The 18,774-nt window shown below is 46.4% G+C and overlaps 1 protein-coding gene across 3 annotated transcripts in view; it reads left to right on the forward strand.

Moving 5' to 3' along the window:
- BIVM (basic, immunoglobulin-like variable motif containing) overlaps positions 1-18,774 on the forward strand; it is a 277,159-nt gene that overhangs the window by 28,795 nt on the left and 229,590 nt on the right. For all 3 annotated transcript variants that reach the window (XM_085622282.1, XM_085622284.1, XM_085622283.1), the window contains one exon: positions 12,165-12,294. In XM_085622282.1, the coding sequence (XP_085478408.1) occupies positions 12,165-12,294 (130 nt within the window). The remainder of the gene's footprint in view (positions 1-12,164; positions 12,295-18,774) is intronic.

Below are 18,774 nucleotides of genomic sequence, written 5' to 3' on the forward strand. Positions count from 1 at the left end.
ATCCTTCATCTGGAGGGTTCATGGTCCACTTAATGAGAACCATGGGGTCCTACAGTGGATACATCCAGGACCAATTCCCCCAAAAGAGCAATTTTCCCCATGTTATCTAGAACAAAATATGTGTCCAAAGAGGTAAGGTCTCTTGAGATCTTGATGCAGACTTTGGTACAGGGGCCATCTTCGGCTTTGCACATTCAGACAGGTTTTATAAATATAAAAAGTTCAACGAGAGAAGAAAAATATATTAAATGTAATTTTCCTGCACCAGTCTTGTACCCTTTTCTCGTGTATCTCGTATACCTTTTAGCATACAATAGTAGTTAGCACCTGTGGATTGTTGTGAATTTCCCACAATATCACAGTGGAGCAGTTAAAAATTAACATTTAACACCTTTTATAGCGTGTGCGTTAACAAAGTAAGGTATGGTTCGAGGCATGTGGGCTGCTGAATTCATATCTGTGCATAGATCGCCGCCTAGTGTTGGGTCCGGATGTTTGCACGTTGTTGTCCTGGAAGAGTCTTCGAAGTATCCTTGGATAGGTGACTCCTCCCCTGGACTACAGTGCGCATGGGCATCCTCTCCATCCTCAGATTGTTTTTTTCCGCCATTGGGTTCGGATGTGCTATCTTAGCTCAAGTTAGGAAAATATTTGGTCGAGGCCAAAAGGCCTTTAGTTCGCGTCGGTACTGTTTATCGATCGGGTTTCGATAGAATTTGTTAGTTTACTAACTTTTCAGCACCGACTTCTTTCGCATTTACCTGTCCATCGACGACTTCGACGATGGAATCCAGGACGCCATTCAAAAGGTGTCCGGTATGCAATGCGAAGTACCCACACATCGACGTCCATCCGGTGTGCAACAAATGCCTTTCACCGGACCACGACGAATCGACATGCATGGCCTGTGCCGGGTTCCGTTCCAAGAAGACTCTAAGGAACCGAAGAGCGGCGAGACTCGAGGCGCGGCACGCGGCACCGGCCCCAGCAGACATCTTCGACGAGGCCGACGTCGAAGACTTAGAAGCCATACCCTCCAGTCCCGTTTCCGAACACGACCCCGGATCGGACGGGGGCGACGAGTCACTCTTCCACAGAGGTGAAGACGACACCGAGGTAGGAGACGACGAGGAGGCCTTAGGGGCCGAGGAGAGTAGCTCCAATGATGAACAAGGCCTACCTGTTCAAACCGAAGAAACACCAGCGCCACGGCCTTTGGCTCCGGTCGAGGGATCGCCTTCGGGCCTTACCCGAGACCCATCCCGTAGTTCTTCGGCCCCGCCCTCGGGCCCGGCCTCGGACGTTCAGCGGCAGCCATTGCCGCATAAGCCAGCTGGTTTCCCTACCACAAAACCGAAACCGAAAGCTGCTCCGGTTCAAACGAAACTGAAAGTAGCCTTGGTCGGATCGAGGCCTTCAACGCCTTCGACGCCAGCGCAACGCGTCGGCACCGACCGCACCAAGAGGGACTTCGGTGCCGAACTGGAATCTGGCGACATCGGAGTCGGCAAAGGGAAAAAGGCCATCGGCACCGAGAAACCTACTCGGCTACCGACGCCAACGACACCGAGGGCAATACCGCCTGCTTCGCCACGCGTCGCTCCCTCGACGACGCCGAAGCCTCACGTACCGAGGACGTCGGTGGTGATCTCCACACCTCGACTCGAAGACCCGCCGGCGCCGAAAAAATCCACGCCCGGCTCTACGAACCTGCCCGGTGCCAAAGCCTCAAAGACGCCCCAAGTGCGGCCTGGTGCGACGCAAAGCAACAAAACCACGGCGGCCCTCAAGGACCCGTCGGGTTCCGGCCCGATAGGAGCTCCAGCACCCTCAACGGGGCCAGCCAACATTACCTTCGGCTTGCCTCCGTCAACAATCCCGAAGATGTTCCAACTCAGGACACGGGTTACCCAGACTCCGGTTCCACCGGACGAGACGTCGCCGTCACGTGTCATCGACGCCGACACTGGCAGGATGATTCTCCACGACCGAAGAATAACTTCGGAACCGCCATTGGACCCTTTCAGGATCCCACTAAAAAGGAAGCTGCCTGTGGAATCAGAACCTCTCCTTTATGAACCGTTCCATTCCTCCTACCAGGATCCACACCGGTTCTCCCCCGCACGCTCCGACACGGATGCATTGGAGGACTACATGGAGGACCAAGCACCCTACCATGTAGACACAGACCCTGATGACCAGCAGGACCCTGATCAAACTTGGGGCGACCCTGCAGACCCCAGTGCACCTCTCGATACACAGGACCCACAACTCTATGGGGCGAAAACATCTCCCACGGAGGATACTGCGGCGTTCAACGCACTTATTGAACGTGCGGCAAATAACCATGGGGTACAGCTTCACTCGGATACCATCGAGGATGACTTTCTAATGGACACCTTTGCATCCTCAGAAAGACATGTGAAAACTTTGCCAATGCTGAAGGGGGTCCTCAAGCCGGCTAAGGACATTTTCAAGGAACCCACCAGGGCACGAGTGATAAACCCCAGGATTGATAAAAAATACAGATCAGCACCTGGGGATCCTACTTACATCAAAGGACAATTACCACTCGACTCCATCGTCGTAGCGAATGCTCGCAAGAGGGCACACTCGCAAACGACAGGTGACGCTCCTCCCCCGGACAAAGAGTCCAAGGTGCTAGAGACCTCCGGCAAGCGAGTTGCCGCCCAGGCTGCCAACATATGGCGCATAGCCAACACTCAAGCGCTCCTCGCTCGCTACGATAGAGCGCACTATGACACATTGGAGCACCTCCTCCAACATCTCCCTGACCACTTCAAAGAAGGTGCGGAAATTCTTATCAGAGAGGGACAGCTACTCACAAATGCTTCCATCAAATGTGCGCTAGATGCTGCAGACACTGCTGCCAGGGCCATAAACACAAGCGTCATGCTGCGACGCCATGCCTGGCTACGAATCTCAGGATTCAAGCCTGAGGTACAAAACAACATACTGAACCAGCCCGTCAACCCCGACTATTTATTCGGCCCCGAGGTTGACACCACCCTCGAAAAGATAAAAAAGGACACGGACACTGCAAAGTCCATGGGCGCTCTCCAAACTCAGTCCTTTCGGAGCGGCTCCTTTCGTCGCCCCGGAAACAAGGGAGGAGGTAGAGGACAGGGGTCACAACAAACGTATAACAAAGGCAATACACAGACCACCTACGATAAAAACACCCGAGGTGGATATCGTGGCTCCAGTACAAAGGGCAGAGGACGTGGCTACGGCAACACCAGGTCCTCCCCCAAGAACAAGCAGTGACGCCCTCTCCCTTCCTCCCGACCACATAACACCTGTCGGGGGAAGACTACAAAGGTTCCTGTCCACGTGGAACTCCATCACCACGGACAGGTGGGTCAAAGATATTATAAAATACGGTTACTGTCTGGAGTTAACCTCCACTCCACCCACAATACCACCAAGAAACCGTCCTATGTCCTCAGAGCACTTAACGCTCTTACAGCAAGAGGTAGAAAGTATGCTTCTAAAAGGCGCTATCGAGGTCGTACCCATCCACGAGCAGGGTACGGGGGTTTACTCCCTCTACTTCTTAATTCCAAAAAAGGACGGGTCGCTCAGGCCTATATTAGACCTGAGACCCCTGAACCAGTACATTCTTTCAGAGCATTTTCACATGCTCACTCTACAGCAAGTCCTTCCGCTTCTCAAGCAGGGAGACTTCCTAGCCTCACTGGACCTCAAGGATGCGTACTTTCACATACCCATCCACCCCTCACACAAAAAATACCTCAGGTTCACTGTTCAGGGGCAGCACTATCAGTTCAAAGTCCTTCCCTTCGGCGTGACAACAGCGCCCAGGGTTTTCACGAAGTGCCTAGCTACGGTGGCAGCACATTTACGGAGACAGCATATACACGTCTACCCCTACCTAGACGACTGGCTCGTTCAAGCGAAGTCAGCCCAGCAATGTGCAAGCCACATGTCCCGCACCATTCACCTTCTTCACAGTCTGGGATTCTCACTAAATTACCCAAAGTCCCATCTCCAGCCCGCACACGTACAACAGTACCTAGGTGCGACTATAGACACTCTGGCGGCCACAGCTCAGCCAAATTTAGTGAGGATCAACCGCATACAACTGCTGATCTCCAAGTTCAAACCCAATCACTCGCTTCCAGCGCGAGTGTTTATGCAGTTGATAGGCATGATGGCCTCCTGCATCTTCATAGTCCCGCACGCGAGGTTACATATGCGCCCACTTCAGGAGTGCCTAGCACGTCAGTGGAATCAGGCTCAAGGACAGTTGAAAGACCTAGTGTTGGTGAGCGGTCGGGCATACAACTCTCTGCATTGGTGGAATCCACAAAACCTTTGCAAGGGCCGACCGTTCCAAGAGCCTGTCCCACAGATAGTACTGACAGCGGACGCGTCTCTCCAGGGATGGGGAGCTCATGTACTCCACTACACAGTGCAGGGACTATGGACAACACAACAGAAGAAGATGCACATCAACCTTCTGGAACTGATGGCAATCTTCCTAGCCATGAAGGCATTCAAAGTACATCTATGCAACAAGGTCGTGTTGATCCGGACGGACAACATGACCGCAATGTACTACATACAGAAACAGGGAGGAACACACTCTCCACAGTTGTCTCATCTGGCTCAGAGCATGTGGAAGTGGGCCATTCAAAGGAACATGTTCCTCATGGCGGAACACCTCCCTGGCAAGGACAACCAGATGGCGGATCTGCTCAGCAGACACAGCCACCAGATGCACGAGTGGGAGTTACACCCATCAGTACTCCAACCGTACTTCCAGCAGTGGGGTCATCCAGAGATAGACCTATTCGCGACAAGCGAAAACGCAAAATGCCAAAGCTTCGCCGCCAGATTCCCACATCCGCAGTCGCAGGGCAATGCGATATGGATGAACTGGTCCGGCAGATTTGCGTACGCTTTTCGCCCAGCGCCGTTGATACCGCTGGTGGCTCGCAAACTCCGACAACACTCCCTGACACTCGTCCTAGTTGCTCCCACGTGGGCACGCCAGCCGTGGTACACCACCTTCCTCGAACTTTCCGTGGTGCCGCATCAAAGGCTGCGGATCAAACCCGCGCATTTGACGCAGAACCATGGAGAGGTTCAGCACCCAGATCCGCAACAGCTGAACCTGGCGATCTGGCTCCTGAAGTCCTAGAGTTTGGCTATCTCAACCTGCCACCTGACTGTATGGACATCATCAAGGAGGCCAGGAGACCCACTACCAGAGCTTGCTATGCAGCCAAATGGAAAAGGTTCGTCATCTATTGCGGTAATAATGACATCAACCCGCTGGACGCATCCATCCACAACATCATCTGTTACCTCTTACACCTATACCGATGCAATCTGGCGTACACCTCTATACGTGTCCATTTGACCGCAATATCAGCCTATCTGCAAACCAGGCAGCACCTCTCTCTATTCAGAGTGCCTGCCATCAAAGCATTCTTGGAAGGGCTCAAACGAGTCATTCCACCTAGTCACCCACCGGCTCCAATGTGGAACCTCAACTTGGTCCTCAGACGCCTGATGGGTCCACCCTTTGAACCTCTACACTCATGCGAGATTCAATTCCTTACCTGGAAAGTGGCCTTCCTGGTAGCGATCACTTCCCTAAGAAGAGTTAGTGAACTCCAGGCACTAACCGTTCAAGAGCCATTTATTCAGGTTCACGCCAACAGGGTCGTACTACGTACCAACCCCAAATTCATGCCCAAGGTAATATCGCAGTTCCACATGAATCAGACTATTGAACTGCCCGTTTTCTTCCAAAACCCACAAACTGTTGCAGAAAGGGCACTACATACACTAGATGTACGGAGGGCCCTCATGTACTACATCGACAGGACTAAACCCTTCAGGAAGACAAAACAACTGTTCGTTGCCTTTGCCCCACACCACAAAGGTAACGCCATCTCCAAAGCAGGGATAGCCAGATGGATAGTTAAGTGTATTCAAATCTGTTATCAAAAGGCAAAACGCACATTAACTATTCCACCACGAGCCCACTCAACACGTAAGTTGGGGGCTTCCATGGCCTTCCTAGGAAATATTCCCCTGCATGATATATGCAGAGCAGCCACATGGTCCACTACACACACATTTACAAAACACTATTGTGTAGATGTGCAGTCAAAACAGCAGGCAGCTGTAGGACAGGCTGTTCTCAAGACACTTTTTCAGACCGCTGCAGCTGGCACGGGTAGCCGCCGCTAATAGAGGGCACTGCTATGTATTCTATGCACAGATATGAATTCAGCAGCCCACATGCCTCGAACTGAATATGCTACTTACCAGTATGCATCTGTTCTTGGCATGTAGGGCTGCTGACATTCATATCGCCCTCCCTCCTCCCCGGCGCCTGTCGCAGCTGCAGCTCTCAGAATTACTGCAAGCATGGTCATCACTTTCTGTATCTACTCCATCACTGCCACAATGGCGAAAAACAATCTGAGGATGGAGAGGATGCCCATGCGCACTGTAGTCCAGGGGAGGAGTCACCTATCCAAGGATACTTCGAAGACTCTTCCAGGACAACAACGTGCAAACATCCGGACCCAACACTAGGCGGCGATCTATGCACAGATATGAATGTCAGCAGCCCTACATGCCAAGAACAGATGCATACTGGTAAGTAGCATATTCATTTTATCTTACTAACATGCCAATGTGTGACTAAAATATGTGTGGTTTTGCTGTTAGAACGGAAAGTAATTCAGAAGTTACTTATTCTGTTGTACTTAAAGCATCTTTTGGAACTTGCAGTCTTTGACTGTCATCCAAGGTCATTGGAGCATTGAAAATCCCGAGACTTCAGCTAATGCTTTCAAAGCAAAACACATTTTGAGAATGTTTCTGGAGCTTGCACGGAGAACATCTTTCCGTACAAAGGGATTCCTATGATCCTGGGATATGTTCCAATTATTGAGGTAACACAGGTGTGAGGTGCAATTATAGTTCAAACATCCGAGCAGAGAAAACAATCATAGGTCATGTTTTCTAGCTTAAACTGTACTGTGACTTAAATTTGACCTTGAGAGGTCATTGTCAGTCGGAAAAAAAGATAAATTCAAAGGCACATGCGATTTCCAAGTGTGAAGTAGCCTTAATCTGATTCTTCCAAATGTGAAGGCGAGATCATTGTAATTGGATCTAACCAATGAGATACATCGGGGTATTTATTTCCAATGAGGTGAGTGGTTAGATCTCCAGTGTAAGCCCTTTTTTAAGTCAAAAGAGTGAGATCGTGAAGGCTGGATGGGATGCCGCTGGGCCAAAGCCAAAAAACACAAAGAAGTCTGCAACCAGCACTTGCAATTTATAGCTCGCTCAAGCCATATCTCGAGCTAGAGTCTTGGAGGGATGTCTCAGGAGAGCGATATTGGCTTTCTGATTAGATGGGAAAGAATGAGGCACTTCTGATGGGCAGTCCTATATGCCTGCAATTTCAAAAGTAGGCTTCAATGTGTTTATGTCTTGTTTCTGCCTTGGGTTAACAGCATTACTTACGTCTAACCAGTACAGGGTCTAGTTAGAATAAGGTTTAAGTGATCAAACTGTGGAAATGTACCTTTTTGAGGGTACACTGGTGCAGGGTCATCCTCTTGTCCACGGTCCAGAGACCAACAAAATAGAGATCGGCACTGAAGTTGGAAATAAAAAAAAAGTTTATTAATCACTCATGAGTGGGACCACGTCCACACAACACTCTCAAGTGCTGTGTGGAGGTAGTGCATTGAATCCACAGAACACAGGTCTTATATACAGGTTTTGTGCAGTGTAAGCATGTGAACAGAAATAGGAAGAACACGTTTTAGAAATAGTTATCAGCAAACAAGGACAGATGAAAAACCACATGATCAGCAAAGTGGGAGGGGGAGCAGAAATACTTATGGCAGCAGTAAATGATTGGCAGTCAACATCTATGACCAGTTGCACTGGCAGCTACAAGCACGTACGTTGCTTTTAGCTGAGTCAGGAAGTCAACTAAAATAGATAGCACAGGCAGAAAAAGACGAGCAGCAGAGGACGGGAGAATTACGAAGGAAACTTAAATGGACACCACAGCCAAAATGGCTGTCGCTTATGCCGAGTGAAATATTACACATTTTCCACAAAACCAACCATTGAAAAGTCTAATGATAAATAACATGTTTTCATTGTTGTTTTTTATTTTATTCTGTTTAATAACAGCTGCAATCAATGCAATGCCGTTCGTCATTTTGATATATCAGTTTACGTTACAGATGAAGATGTTCTAAATATTGCTCAGAATTTCTATGAGGCATGGATTGTAAATAAATGCATATATGCTAAACCATTGGTGGTGTGCGTGCGCCTGTGTGCACAGTTTTGGTGTCTACTCGCTTAATAACCTAGAGGCACAATAGATGACTGTATGACAAGATGCACTAGCGGGTTTTACTTTTCTGATTGCTAGGATTGGTCGCACTGTTCTTTAGGGCTAATAAGCCAGCTGTTGTGTGCCTGTTCCCTTTGAAGGTTATGTGGAGGCCAGTAAAAGGGTGCCACACGTTATTCTAGAACTTCCAATACTGAACATTTCGCTGGCAAGAAAAATTGTTGATCTGTAAGAAGCTCGTAGTAATTTATAGGGTTTTGATGCCTTCAGTTTTTAAGTGTCTCTACCAAGGATTTCTTAGTCAGGTGTGAGAGTTAATAATACTACTTTACAATTTTCCCCTTCGGATCAAAGCCCTCATCGAACGCAAATTCAGTGACTTTTCAATCAAGACTTCATGTACTGACTTTCCTAAATAATATTGAGGTACCAAGGACTGTTATGATTTTCACCTCCTTTTCCAAAGATTATTTAGATCCTCTAAGTCATACAGTGGATCATTTTGGATGCAAGTTAAAGGATAACCAACATTAATAATTAGAGATGGACACATTACAAGGTACATCATCACGTTCTACTGTTGAGAGCACAATATTTAAAGGCCCCCTCACACTATTCATTATGTCATTTGTATGTGGGATTCTTTTCTAGATCTTTCTGAAAGCAGGGCAAATCAAAATGTCCCTGTTTCTCTGATTATTCCATCTCCTTATTTTAGGTCGTAGTCCCCATCTTGATACAAGTCCTTTAAAGCAACCCAAAGTGGTTTTGGATATTGTTAAATCCCAAACATTGATGAACCTGGAAGAGAATCTTTTCTCACAGAACCTACAGTGTCATCTTTGAAAGGTTGAGCAACCTTAAATTCGGTTTGTTCCGGGCAAGTCAATGTTTACTAACTAATCGGGCAAGACTCCAGTCCAATACTTTTTAGCTGTAAAGAAAAGCTTCATTATGACATTTCATTATGCTGATCAACTTTTCTCGTCCCTCAGGAGAAGGTAATGCTTCTCATAGTGATGTCAGCCTGACATTCTGACACATTTGTATACTGTACTCACTCTGTAGATGGTAGTAGTGTGTCTGCAAAGACCTCCTGCCTTACTGGGAAATGCTGAATATTTGTTATGTGGTGCCCATGCGCAAATCTTTCACGTTTATGCAAATTGTACATAGGTATGTCGTCTTCTCGAAAAGAGCTCCTGTCTGCCAGGAGAATAGGCGGAGGCTTATATTATTTTTCAATGGGATACTTGTGGGTGAGAGGTGAGATGAATGGGAGGCAAGCTATGGATTCCTATGAACAATAAGGTAAGTGGCTTATACCAGGCCCATGTTAATGGCTAACTTTCCTATTGACACCTCTACAATGTGATATTTGATCACCTTGGCAGATAATATTGCATATATGGGGCAAGATTACTTATTTTGTCAAGGGGAGTCATTTGATATGTCCAGTCATTAAGCATTGTAATATGACATTGGTTGCTCATGTTAATCAGGGACATAGCTCCCTGGAAGGGAAGCAGTTGATGCTGTTCTTAGTTTGCGCACATAAAGTTGCCAGCTTTGGAGATAGATGCGGTGAAGGCCTGTAGGTGGCATACATAATTTAAATTGTACTCCTCTGATCCTAACAACAGAGGAAGTATTGGTGGAAGTTGATGGGCAAACTAGGGTCATGTAGACGGAATGCTTAGGTGCAGATAAGTTAATAATTTCTGTCTCTGATGACATGAGCATAAGAGAGAAAACTGTCCCTTGTCTGACGTCATTGAAACAAAAAACATTAGTTGGAAAGAGGTGGTAATAGAAGGGAAGGATAGAATGCTAAAATAATTATTCCTGTGTATCGGTGGTATGAAAAACCAAACAATGAGATGAAGTCAGTAAAAGTAGGTGGCATAAAGGAAAAATAGAAAGTATCCATTGACTGAACTTTGGAGCAACAATCATAGGCAGGGGGTGTCCGTAATAAATGTGAAGAGCATCAGAAGGTCCAGATGGAGGAAATACATTGGGAGGAAGATTTATTCTAATGCTATACCAAGTTCAGTTCTTAACCAAACAAAGGCGAAGGTTGCAGGCAAGATTGTATGATTTTGAGAAACATTGTGGAGAGGAGAATGAGGAAATAGAATAGGTAATTGTGGTGATCAGAGATTAAATAAATTGAGAATATCATAATATAGTCTGTGGAATGGGATAGGTAAAAATTCCATTTCCTATGGATTAAATGAACTGAAGGTGGAGAGATAGCAATTGAACTGGTTCAAGACCATTCTGTACAGTGTTTTGTAGACAAAGGAAAGTTAAGGCAGTGGACAATCGTTTAAATGAATCAAGAGTTTGGCTCTCTGCTTTTCTTTTTAGGAAGGCTATGACAATCAAAATTGTAAATCATTTAGAGTAAAATAACCAACAGCAAATAATTGGTTGGCTGACCGGAGTATGGGGCTGACTTATCCCTGCAAGGTTGAGGTGAAACACCCTAATTGGTTAGGGTGAGTGGTGGCTGAAGGCAGCATTTATAAATGTAGAGAGAAAATGAGAAGATTGCTAAATGTTTGGATTCGATTTTAAAATGTGTGAAATTGCTAATCTCCTATTGTTTGTGGACTATAAGTCAAGAGTTGGCTCTGCTGTGCAGTTTCTGACTGGCCAAGAGTGAAGGTCAAGTAGTATGTTGATTTAGCCTGGACATGGGCTGTAGTTACTGCACTGAGGGCCTGCTTATAAGCACTTTATGGGTGCCAAGGATTACCATGGTGCGGAACCTCTTCAGTTGCTCAGCTAGTAGTGTTTCGTATCTTGAGAACTCAAATAGGGATGTGAGCAAGAACTATGGTCAAGAGCTGAGAGGATAAAGTTTTAAAAGAGGCAATCGGAGTTGATGTGAGTTATGTCATGTTTACTTTTGGATCTTTAGTCTGCTACAACTTGCAAATGTAGGAGGCTCTAGACAACATGCAAAGATCACTACTGTTGCATTTGTTTTGTATCTCTCACAGCTGTGGGATTCACAGAATCATAGATCCTCAAAGACCTCATTCCCTTTCACCCAGCTGTAAAGCGGCATTAGTGGCTTTCAACGTTCCCAAAATGGAAGGGTATAGGTCAGTCTTGTGTACTAGTCCTTTCACATATTAGGCATTAGTCTCTAGATTAATCTTTCAGAAGGGTTATGTATTTTTTTTAAGATCTTCCTTAAAAAAGGCTATTGCAAAAAAGGTTGAGCCTTGCCGTGAAAAAGACATTTAAAAAAAATATAGATTTTTTTAATGGGTTTTCTGTCGAACAATGCTTGATACAAAACATCACTTTTATCAACAATGCTACGAGGGATTTCTAGCACTGTCATATAGCAGTGTAATGTTGCATTACAGAAACAGCATGCCGCTTATATATGGGCCCGTGTAGGATGAAGGTGTTTCTTGTGTTGGTACTTGGTCAGAGATATCACGGTGAGGCGTACCTCTCCCTATCCCCCTCCAAGTGGATAATGAATATAAAAATTAATACTAAAATGTGATTTTGGCTAGTTTGTGGTAAAGGTTTACGTATGTGAATTTGGCAGTGCTCTAAACATACTTATTACTCTTGTCATAGCCATCATAGTAGCGTGTTAAAACCACTTTGTGCTTCTGTACTTGAAAACAAAAACTTTTCCCACCCTGAGATAGAATAAACAGTATGCTGTTTCCTTGAACAGCAGTGTGTTTGGATCTTTTGTTTGTGTTCTACTTTGTGTAACTCAGTTGTTTTGCAGGTCACATAAAGAAACAAGGATCCAAGAAGAAAAGTGCAGTTAAGAAGGATAAGCAACAACACAGAGAATGTCCTCAACATTCTGTTCTGGAAGAGATTATTCAGAGGAAAGTGTTGGACCTTCGACGATGGTACTGGAGACTTACTGGTTTTGTTTAACAATATCTATGTGACTTAAACAGTTTTTTTTTATCATGGGCCATAAGATTTGGAAGTGTATGAGTGACGCTTGATGTATTGTTCTATTTGTTGTCTTTTACGGTTTTACTGTGAAACTGTATATAAAGTAAAAGATGATGACACAAACAGGCTTTTGGCAATAAGGTAGGCGTTCAGTTAGCATGGTATTGGGCAAATGTGATTCATCAGAAAAAATATGTTCTATAGGTCATAAAGAGTGCTTGTTGTCTTGCACATGGCAAAACACTGATCGCACTTGGATATTAAAACATTAAAGGAAATAGATGTACTGTGGCTTCTGTCAAAAGGTGGTGGGGGGTTCATTATACTACATCAAATGATTGGCTATACATTTTTGAAAAACACCCTGAGTTTGGATCTGTAAGCAAATGCAAAAATTGCATAAGGAGCCTTTCCCTGTCCTCCAGTAATAGGTGAGCTGTCACATTCTGAATAAACTGCATTTGGCCATGGAGGAAGAAGTGCATCGTTGACGAGAATGGATACTATCAGTGCATTACAGCAGTGTTACTATCTGCAGTATTCTGGCAGCATAGGAGCCACTTTCAGCTGACAAAAAACGGTCTGTAGAAACATCCAAAATTCGGAGTGAATTCACATTCATTTTGAAGCCAGGAGTTTTCTAATTTAGAATTGAATCACAAAAAGCAGATGCTGCTATCTTTGCAGTTAGAAAATATGACCATTTTACCAATCCACCTTTTTGGCCTTGTCAATAAGTAGATACCTATGAGGCTTTCATTCAGTATGAGGGGCATTAAACATTTATTACCTCCTCAAGAATTTACCTTAGGATGCCTATAAGATCTGTTGCATGTAAACTGTGATAGCCCATTTGTGATGTGGGATTCAACCTTTAGGTGTAATCATTTTCCAGTGTGTTCAATTTAAGTAAAATTGCACAATTTTAATTCTCAGCAAAGAAATTTTTTCAAGAACGTCTAAATACAAGTAGGATGAAAAAGTGAAAATTCATCAATAGGAGGAGGCTGAGTGGATGAAGCTCCGTTGTCTCAAGCTAAATGCTGGCTAAACTGATGTTCTTATCCTTGGCAAGTAGCCTCTGATTTGGGCCTCTAGACTTAAAAATCTCAGTTTCTGGGTTGACTCAAAGCTCTCATTCGATAGTCAAATCACAAGCCCATCGGGACAATACTTTGGGATATTAAAAACTTTTTAAAAGATCCTCGGATTACTAAAAAGAAGCAGTCAGGAAGGCAGTGGTCCAGGCTCTGAATATGTCCAAACTGGACTACTGCAATGTTTTGTATCTGGGGTTCTCTCAGCCACGACTGATGAGACTCCAGCGTGTGCAGAACGCAGCAGCTTGACTGTTGTTAAATCTGCCAAGACATTCCCCTACAGTTCCTGCTCTTCTGAAAGTTCACTGGCTACCACTAAAGGAAAGGGTTTCTTTTTAAAGCCATGTGCTATTGTTACAGAGTCTTTTACTATAAAGGCCCATGGTATCTGCACCCTCTACTCACGCCCTACTCCCCAAGGAGAAGTTTGAGATCAGCTGGGGCCTCTCGGGCCTGTATCCCTGTTATTAAAATGGTTTGCATTGGAGGATGCTCCTTTCGCCTCTTGGCCACTGAGATGTGGAACTCTCTTCCCTTTTTGCTTAGGCAGGAAAAAACAGAGCTTCTGGAAAACCTGGCTCTTTAGATCCACTTAATTGTTCCTCTTTAGTGGTTCGTCTGTTCTGGACTCTGGGATAGAAACCTTAGCGCTTGGACGCTTAGGCTGAAGTAACTATGCATTCCACAAATTTCAATATTATTATTATTGAGTCCTAATTTAGTTTTGCACTAAAAGGCGATATGGTGCACTGATCGTATTACAGGGTAGACAATGTCTGCTGATGCTTTCTACAACGGTCTATATAAGCTTCCTTAGTTTGTAGGGAATACCCATTTAGGTCTGCCTTAACAGGGGAGGTGTCGCTATGTCTTATATGAAAAACAAAGGAAGTTTTCATAAGAACTACTATAAAAGAAGCTTAGGCTCTGCCCCATTGTTGGTTTTATTTGGTACAGCGTTTCATTGGGAAAAAGTTCTATCCTTTCACTTAAAAAACGTGATTGCACTGCATTAGTTCCTGGTGGGAAAGCATATGATCTCTACAGCAGGACAGCATTGGTTATGGTGGCAAGCCAATGATCAAGACAGTTTGCCTTATCTATTTATTGTCAAAAGTTATGATAAAGGCCTGTGTGAAAAGCATATACTAAAGTCAATAGGAATTTACAGATGGATTGTTATTAATTTTTTTTTAAACCTGCAGAGAAGTAATTGTTATATTAAATCTCATTGATAACTATGGATAACTAGAACTATAGAAAGAAAAGGCTTTAGTGCTGGACAATCCCTGTGGGTAGAAAATATTCAATCTGATGATTCGTGTTAGACCATTTTGAAAGAAGTTGCATATTGTTTTGCCAACTGTAATTCTATACATATTTGTATTTTTCTAACTGCATGCATGATGGTAGCGAGCTTATGCATACTTCAGTAGACCTCGGTTCGCTAAGGTGTCAAGCCAATGGGAAAATCGATAGATCTTATTGGTTCATTGGGAAATATGTCATATTCCATAGGTTTTATCTTTGTATTGTAAAAAGTCTGGTAGTCTTGGCTTATTGTGAACAGCATGTGTTAAATGCCGTAGTCATTTGTGGCAGTAGGCATGCAAGGTGGATCGTTATCACACTGTGTTAAAGCCTGAGGCTGGTATTATGTTACAAGGAATCTCAATCTCTCCGCCTCTCTGTGTATAGAGAGAGAGGGACTCTGGATCAGTCCTCTTCTGCCAATGGTCTGTATGAGTGTCATTTACACTCTGCCTCCATCCACGACAGCATTCAGCATGGGACAGTGAATCAGCCAACTTCAGCCATTGGGTATCTTGCTCTGTGAGTCGCACAATTTTTCAGATCACTTATGCACATCCATGAAAATGAGTCTGCTTCATTGCCAGTGTTGTTGGGGAAGTCTTTTAATGGAAGAAAATAGGTTATAAGTTGGGGATGATGTGATCTATAACAAAGTAATAACTCAAAAGACCTGTCAGGTCAAACACACTCTGTTTTGAAACCTGGACTTAATAGCAGTGGTACAAAGATGCCAAGCTTAATTTAGGAAAACATGCGTATAAACATTTAGAGACACTAAAACAGTCAAAAAGTAAAATAAAACACAAAATAAAAATCCCACCACCAATATCTAAAAATGAAGAAAAAATTTATAAGAAAAATTACAGCCCCCTCCCCTCCCGCCCTGCCTGCTGGACAAGTGTAGGGAACTACTGGAAGGGGAGATCAGCAAAGTCGAGATTGCGTAGGCCATCTCCAAACTGCCCTACCACAATGCCCTAGGGGAAGATGGCTTCCCCATGGAGTTCTGTAACTGGTCGGGGAGGAGGTCGTTGACTTCCTCCACGCCGCATTCCGGGAGGCAGAACAGAAGGCATCTCTAGGACCTGTCTCCAACAAAACCGTGATTGCAGTCCTCTCCAAACCTGGGAAGGACCCTTTACTTTGCGGCAGCTATAGGCCCATCTGCCTGCTGAATGGCGATATTAAAATCCTTAAGCAAAAGACACAGGGTCAAGACTGATTTGCATATGGCTGGTCCATACTGGGGTGGTGTGTTGAGCAAAAGAATGATGGATTAAACCCAGATCCTTGTGACTGGGTGTGAATGTTTGCATTGTACAGCATTCCGCCCATCAATTGTTTCTTTTGCATATGTTGCCCTAAGTGGGAAGGGTATGCCCAGACGCGAGTCCTGGGCTCAGTACACCACTGGATTCAAGCTAGCCTGGCTGATGAAGGGTGATGCCCTGAAACCGGTCCCAGGATGCTTGTTTCCGGTCCAGGGAGGACCCGGCTTGGCAGTTCAGGCCGGAATGTTCCCATAAGGAACATGGTCAAGACTGATTTGCATATTGCTGGGTCCAAACTGGAGTTGTGTGGTGAGGAAAAGAATGATGTATTTAAACCCAGATCCTTGTGACTGGGGGTGAATGTTTACATTGTCCAGCATTCCGTCTATCAATTGTTTCTTTTGCAGATATTAAAAGCCTTGCCAGCATTTTAGCGCTGCGCCTCAGTGAGGTCATCCCCTCCCTGATACACCACACGCAAGTGGGCTTCATCACAAGCTGCTTCTCTAGGAACCATCTCCGCACCCTCGCTCATAACATGTGGACGTCCAAAGACTTGCTGAAAGACGCAGTGGCCCTCTCCCTAGACGCCCAAAAAGTGCCTGACCGCATTGATTGGGGTTACTTCTTCCGACAATGAGACAGTTCGACCTGGGGAGAGGGGCAGTTCATAGCCAAGCTGCGACTGCTGTATGACTGCCCAGGTCAACTGCGGGGGTTTTCTCTCCGAACCCTTCCAGATAAGAAGGGGCAACTGTCAGGGGTACCCGCTTTTCCCCCTCCTGTTTCTCCTGGCCATGGAGCCCCTCACTTCCACGATACTTCACTCTCCCCTCATCAGTGGGCTATCTATAATAAACCTCTACGCGGATGATGTCCTGCTCACCCTTACAGACTTACACCGAATCTTACCGGCCCTATTAGATGCTATTTATGGCTTTACAGCCCTGTTTGGATACAAGCTAAACTGGGACAATAGCAATGCACTGCTGCTTTCCACTGGCACCGTAAAAGCGTCCATTCACGGATTTCCTTTTCGTTGGAAGCATTCTCGCCTCAAATATCTGGGGATACTGGTTAATAAGGGCCTGGAGAGGATGGTCGCGGATAACTTTGACCCCCCCTGATAACCCAAATGAAACTGGACTTTGAGAAATGGTCCCTCCTTGGGTTCTCTATGTGGGGTAGGGTGCAGGCGGTACGGATGGTCCCGCTGCTGTGCTTCAGGTATATGCTGGGTATGCTCCCGATGACGTGCCTCTGTCCACTTTGCACCTCATAGACTGCCGAATCAGGTCCTTTACGTGGGGTTCCTCACAGCCCCGTCTGGCTGCGGTCAAGCTTATGGCACGGAGCTCGTGCAGGGGCTTGGGACTCCCGTCTGTAGAGCACTACAGCCTAGCCCTCGATCTCTCACAACTGGCATACTTGCTCCCCGGTACCCCGGACCCACCACAATGGGTCAACATGGAACGCCTACTGCTCGCTGGAGGCCAGGGACTCGATCCTCTCTATGGAGACTTCTGCCTGTCGAGCCCCCACACCATGTGCTACAGGCCACACACAAGGCCTGGCAATGCGCCCACCGCCTACTGGGGGTAGACCGGTGTTTCACGTTAAAGTGCGCTTATGGGTTAACAACAGCATAGGCATTGTTTTTGCCAAGCCCTTTACTGGACCCCATGGATAGAGGCAGGCATACACACTCTGGACCAGGTCCTGGACAATGAGAACCTGAATGAAACCCTTTGACCGCCTGGCGGAGGAATTTGGCCTCCACCCATGCCAAGTTTGGCACCACATGCTGCTGCAACACTGCCTGAGACGCTGTCTGGGCCCACGCCCCCTTCTTTATTACCAGTGGTGTCCTACCTCACCATGTGGGGCTGTCACAGGGGAGTGATGTCAGGACTTTACAGTACGCTTACACACCATCTATTCTCTCAACCACTCCTTCACAGCTCATGAGTCAAATGACTGCCTTGCCTACAGGTAATGCTTGAGGAGGAAGACTAGGCTGACATCTTGAAAGCCCTGGACAAGGGGGCCAGGGAGTCCCGCTTGAAATTCTGCCTCTTCAAGATGCTCCATGAATGGCATTGAACTCCAGTGAGCTTGAGCAGGGCTGCTGGAGGTGCACGGCCACCCACAGTAACCTCCCTCACGTCCTCTGTGAATGTCCCTCAGTGCTGGCCTTCAGGCTGTAGGGAACTCCCTCGGAGCATCAATGCCTTCTTAGCTTCCCCTCGCCCCTCCCGTGATCCTCCTCCACGATACTGGGGACTCCCCGGACCTCTATCGCAGCGCCGCCTTCTACACACTGTGCTAGCCACGGCCAAGTTATGTATACTTCGCCAGTGGAGGTCGCCCATGCCACCCTCACAGCAGGACTGGACAGTAGCAATGATTCAGACAGCGGCTCACGAGCGCGTTATATAAAACTTACAGGACCAGGCGGGTGTATTCGTGCAAACATGGGCACCGTTCCTCTGGGGAGAACCCTGAGACATGCCCCTGCCACACCCTCCCACTCCCTGAACACTGCAACGTACTGGCCTGTGCCCCTCCTGGCGCCCCTAGCCACGGAAACGGGAGGCCTTGTGCCGCCCGTCCTTGCCGTCCACACTTGGCCTCTCCTCCCCGTCCCGCCTCTCTTCACCCCACTCAACACAATGCTCACACACCCTCACCCCCCTAGCCTTCCCACTCTGTTGCTCCCCCCTTCACCACCCCTAGTGTCTTT

This window comes from Triturus cristatus, chromosome 8 (assembly GCF_964204655.1).
Source record: "Triturus cristatus chromosome 8, aTriCri1.1, whole genome shotgun sequence".
NCBI classification, from domain to species: domain Eukaryota; kingdom Metazoa; phylum Chordata; class Amphibia; order Caudata; family Salamandridae; genus Triturus; species Triturus cristatus.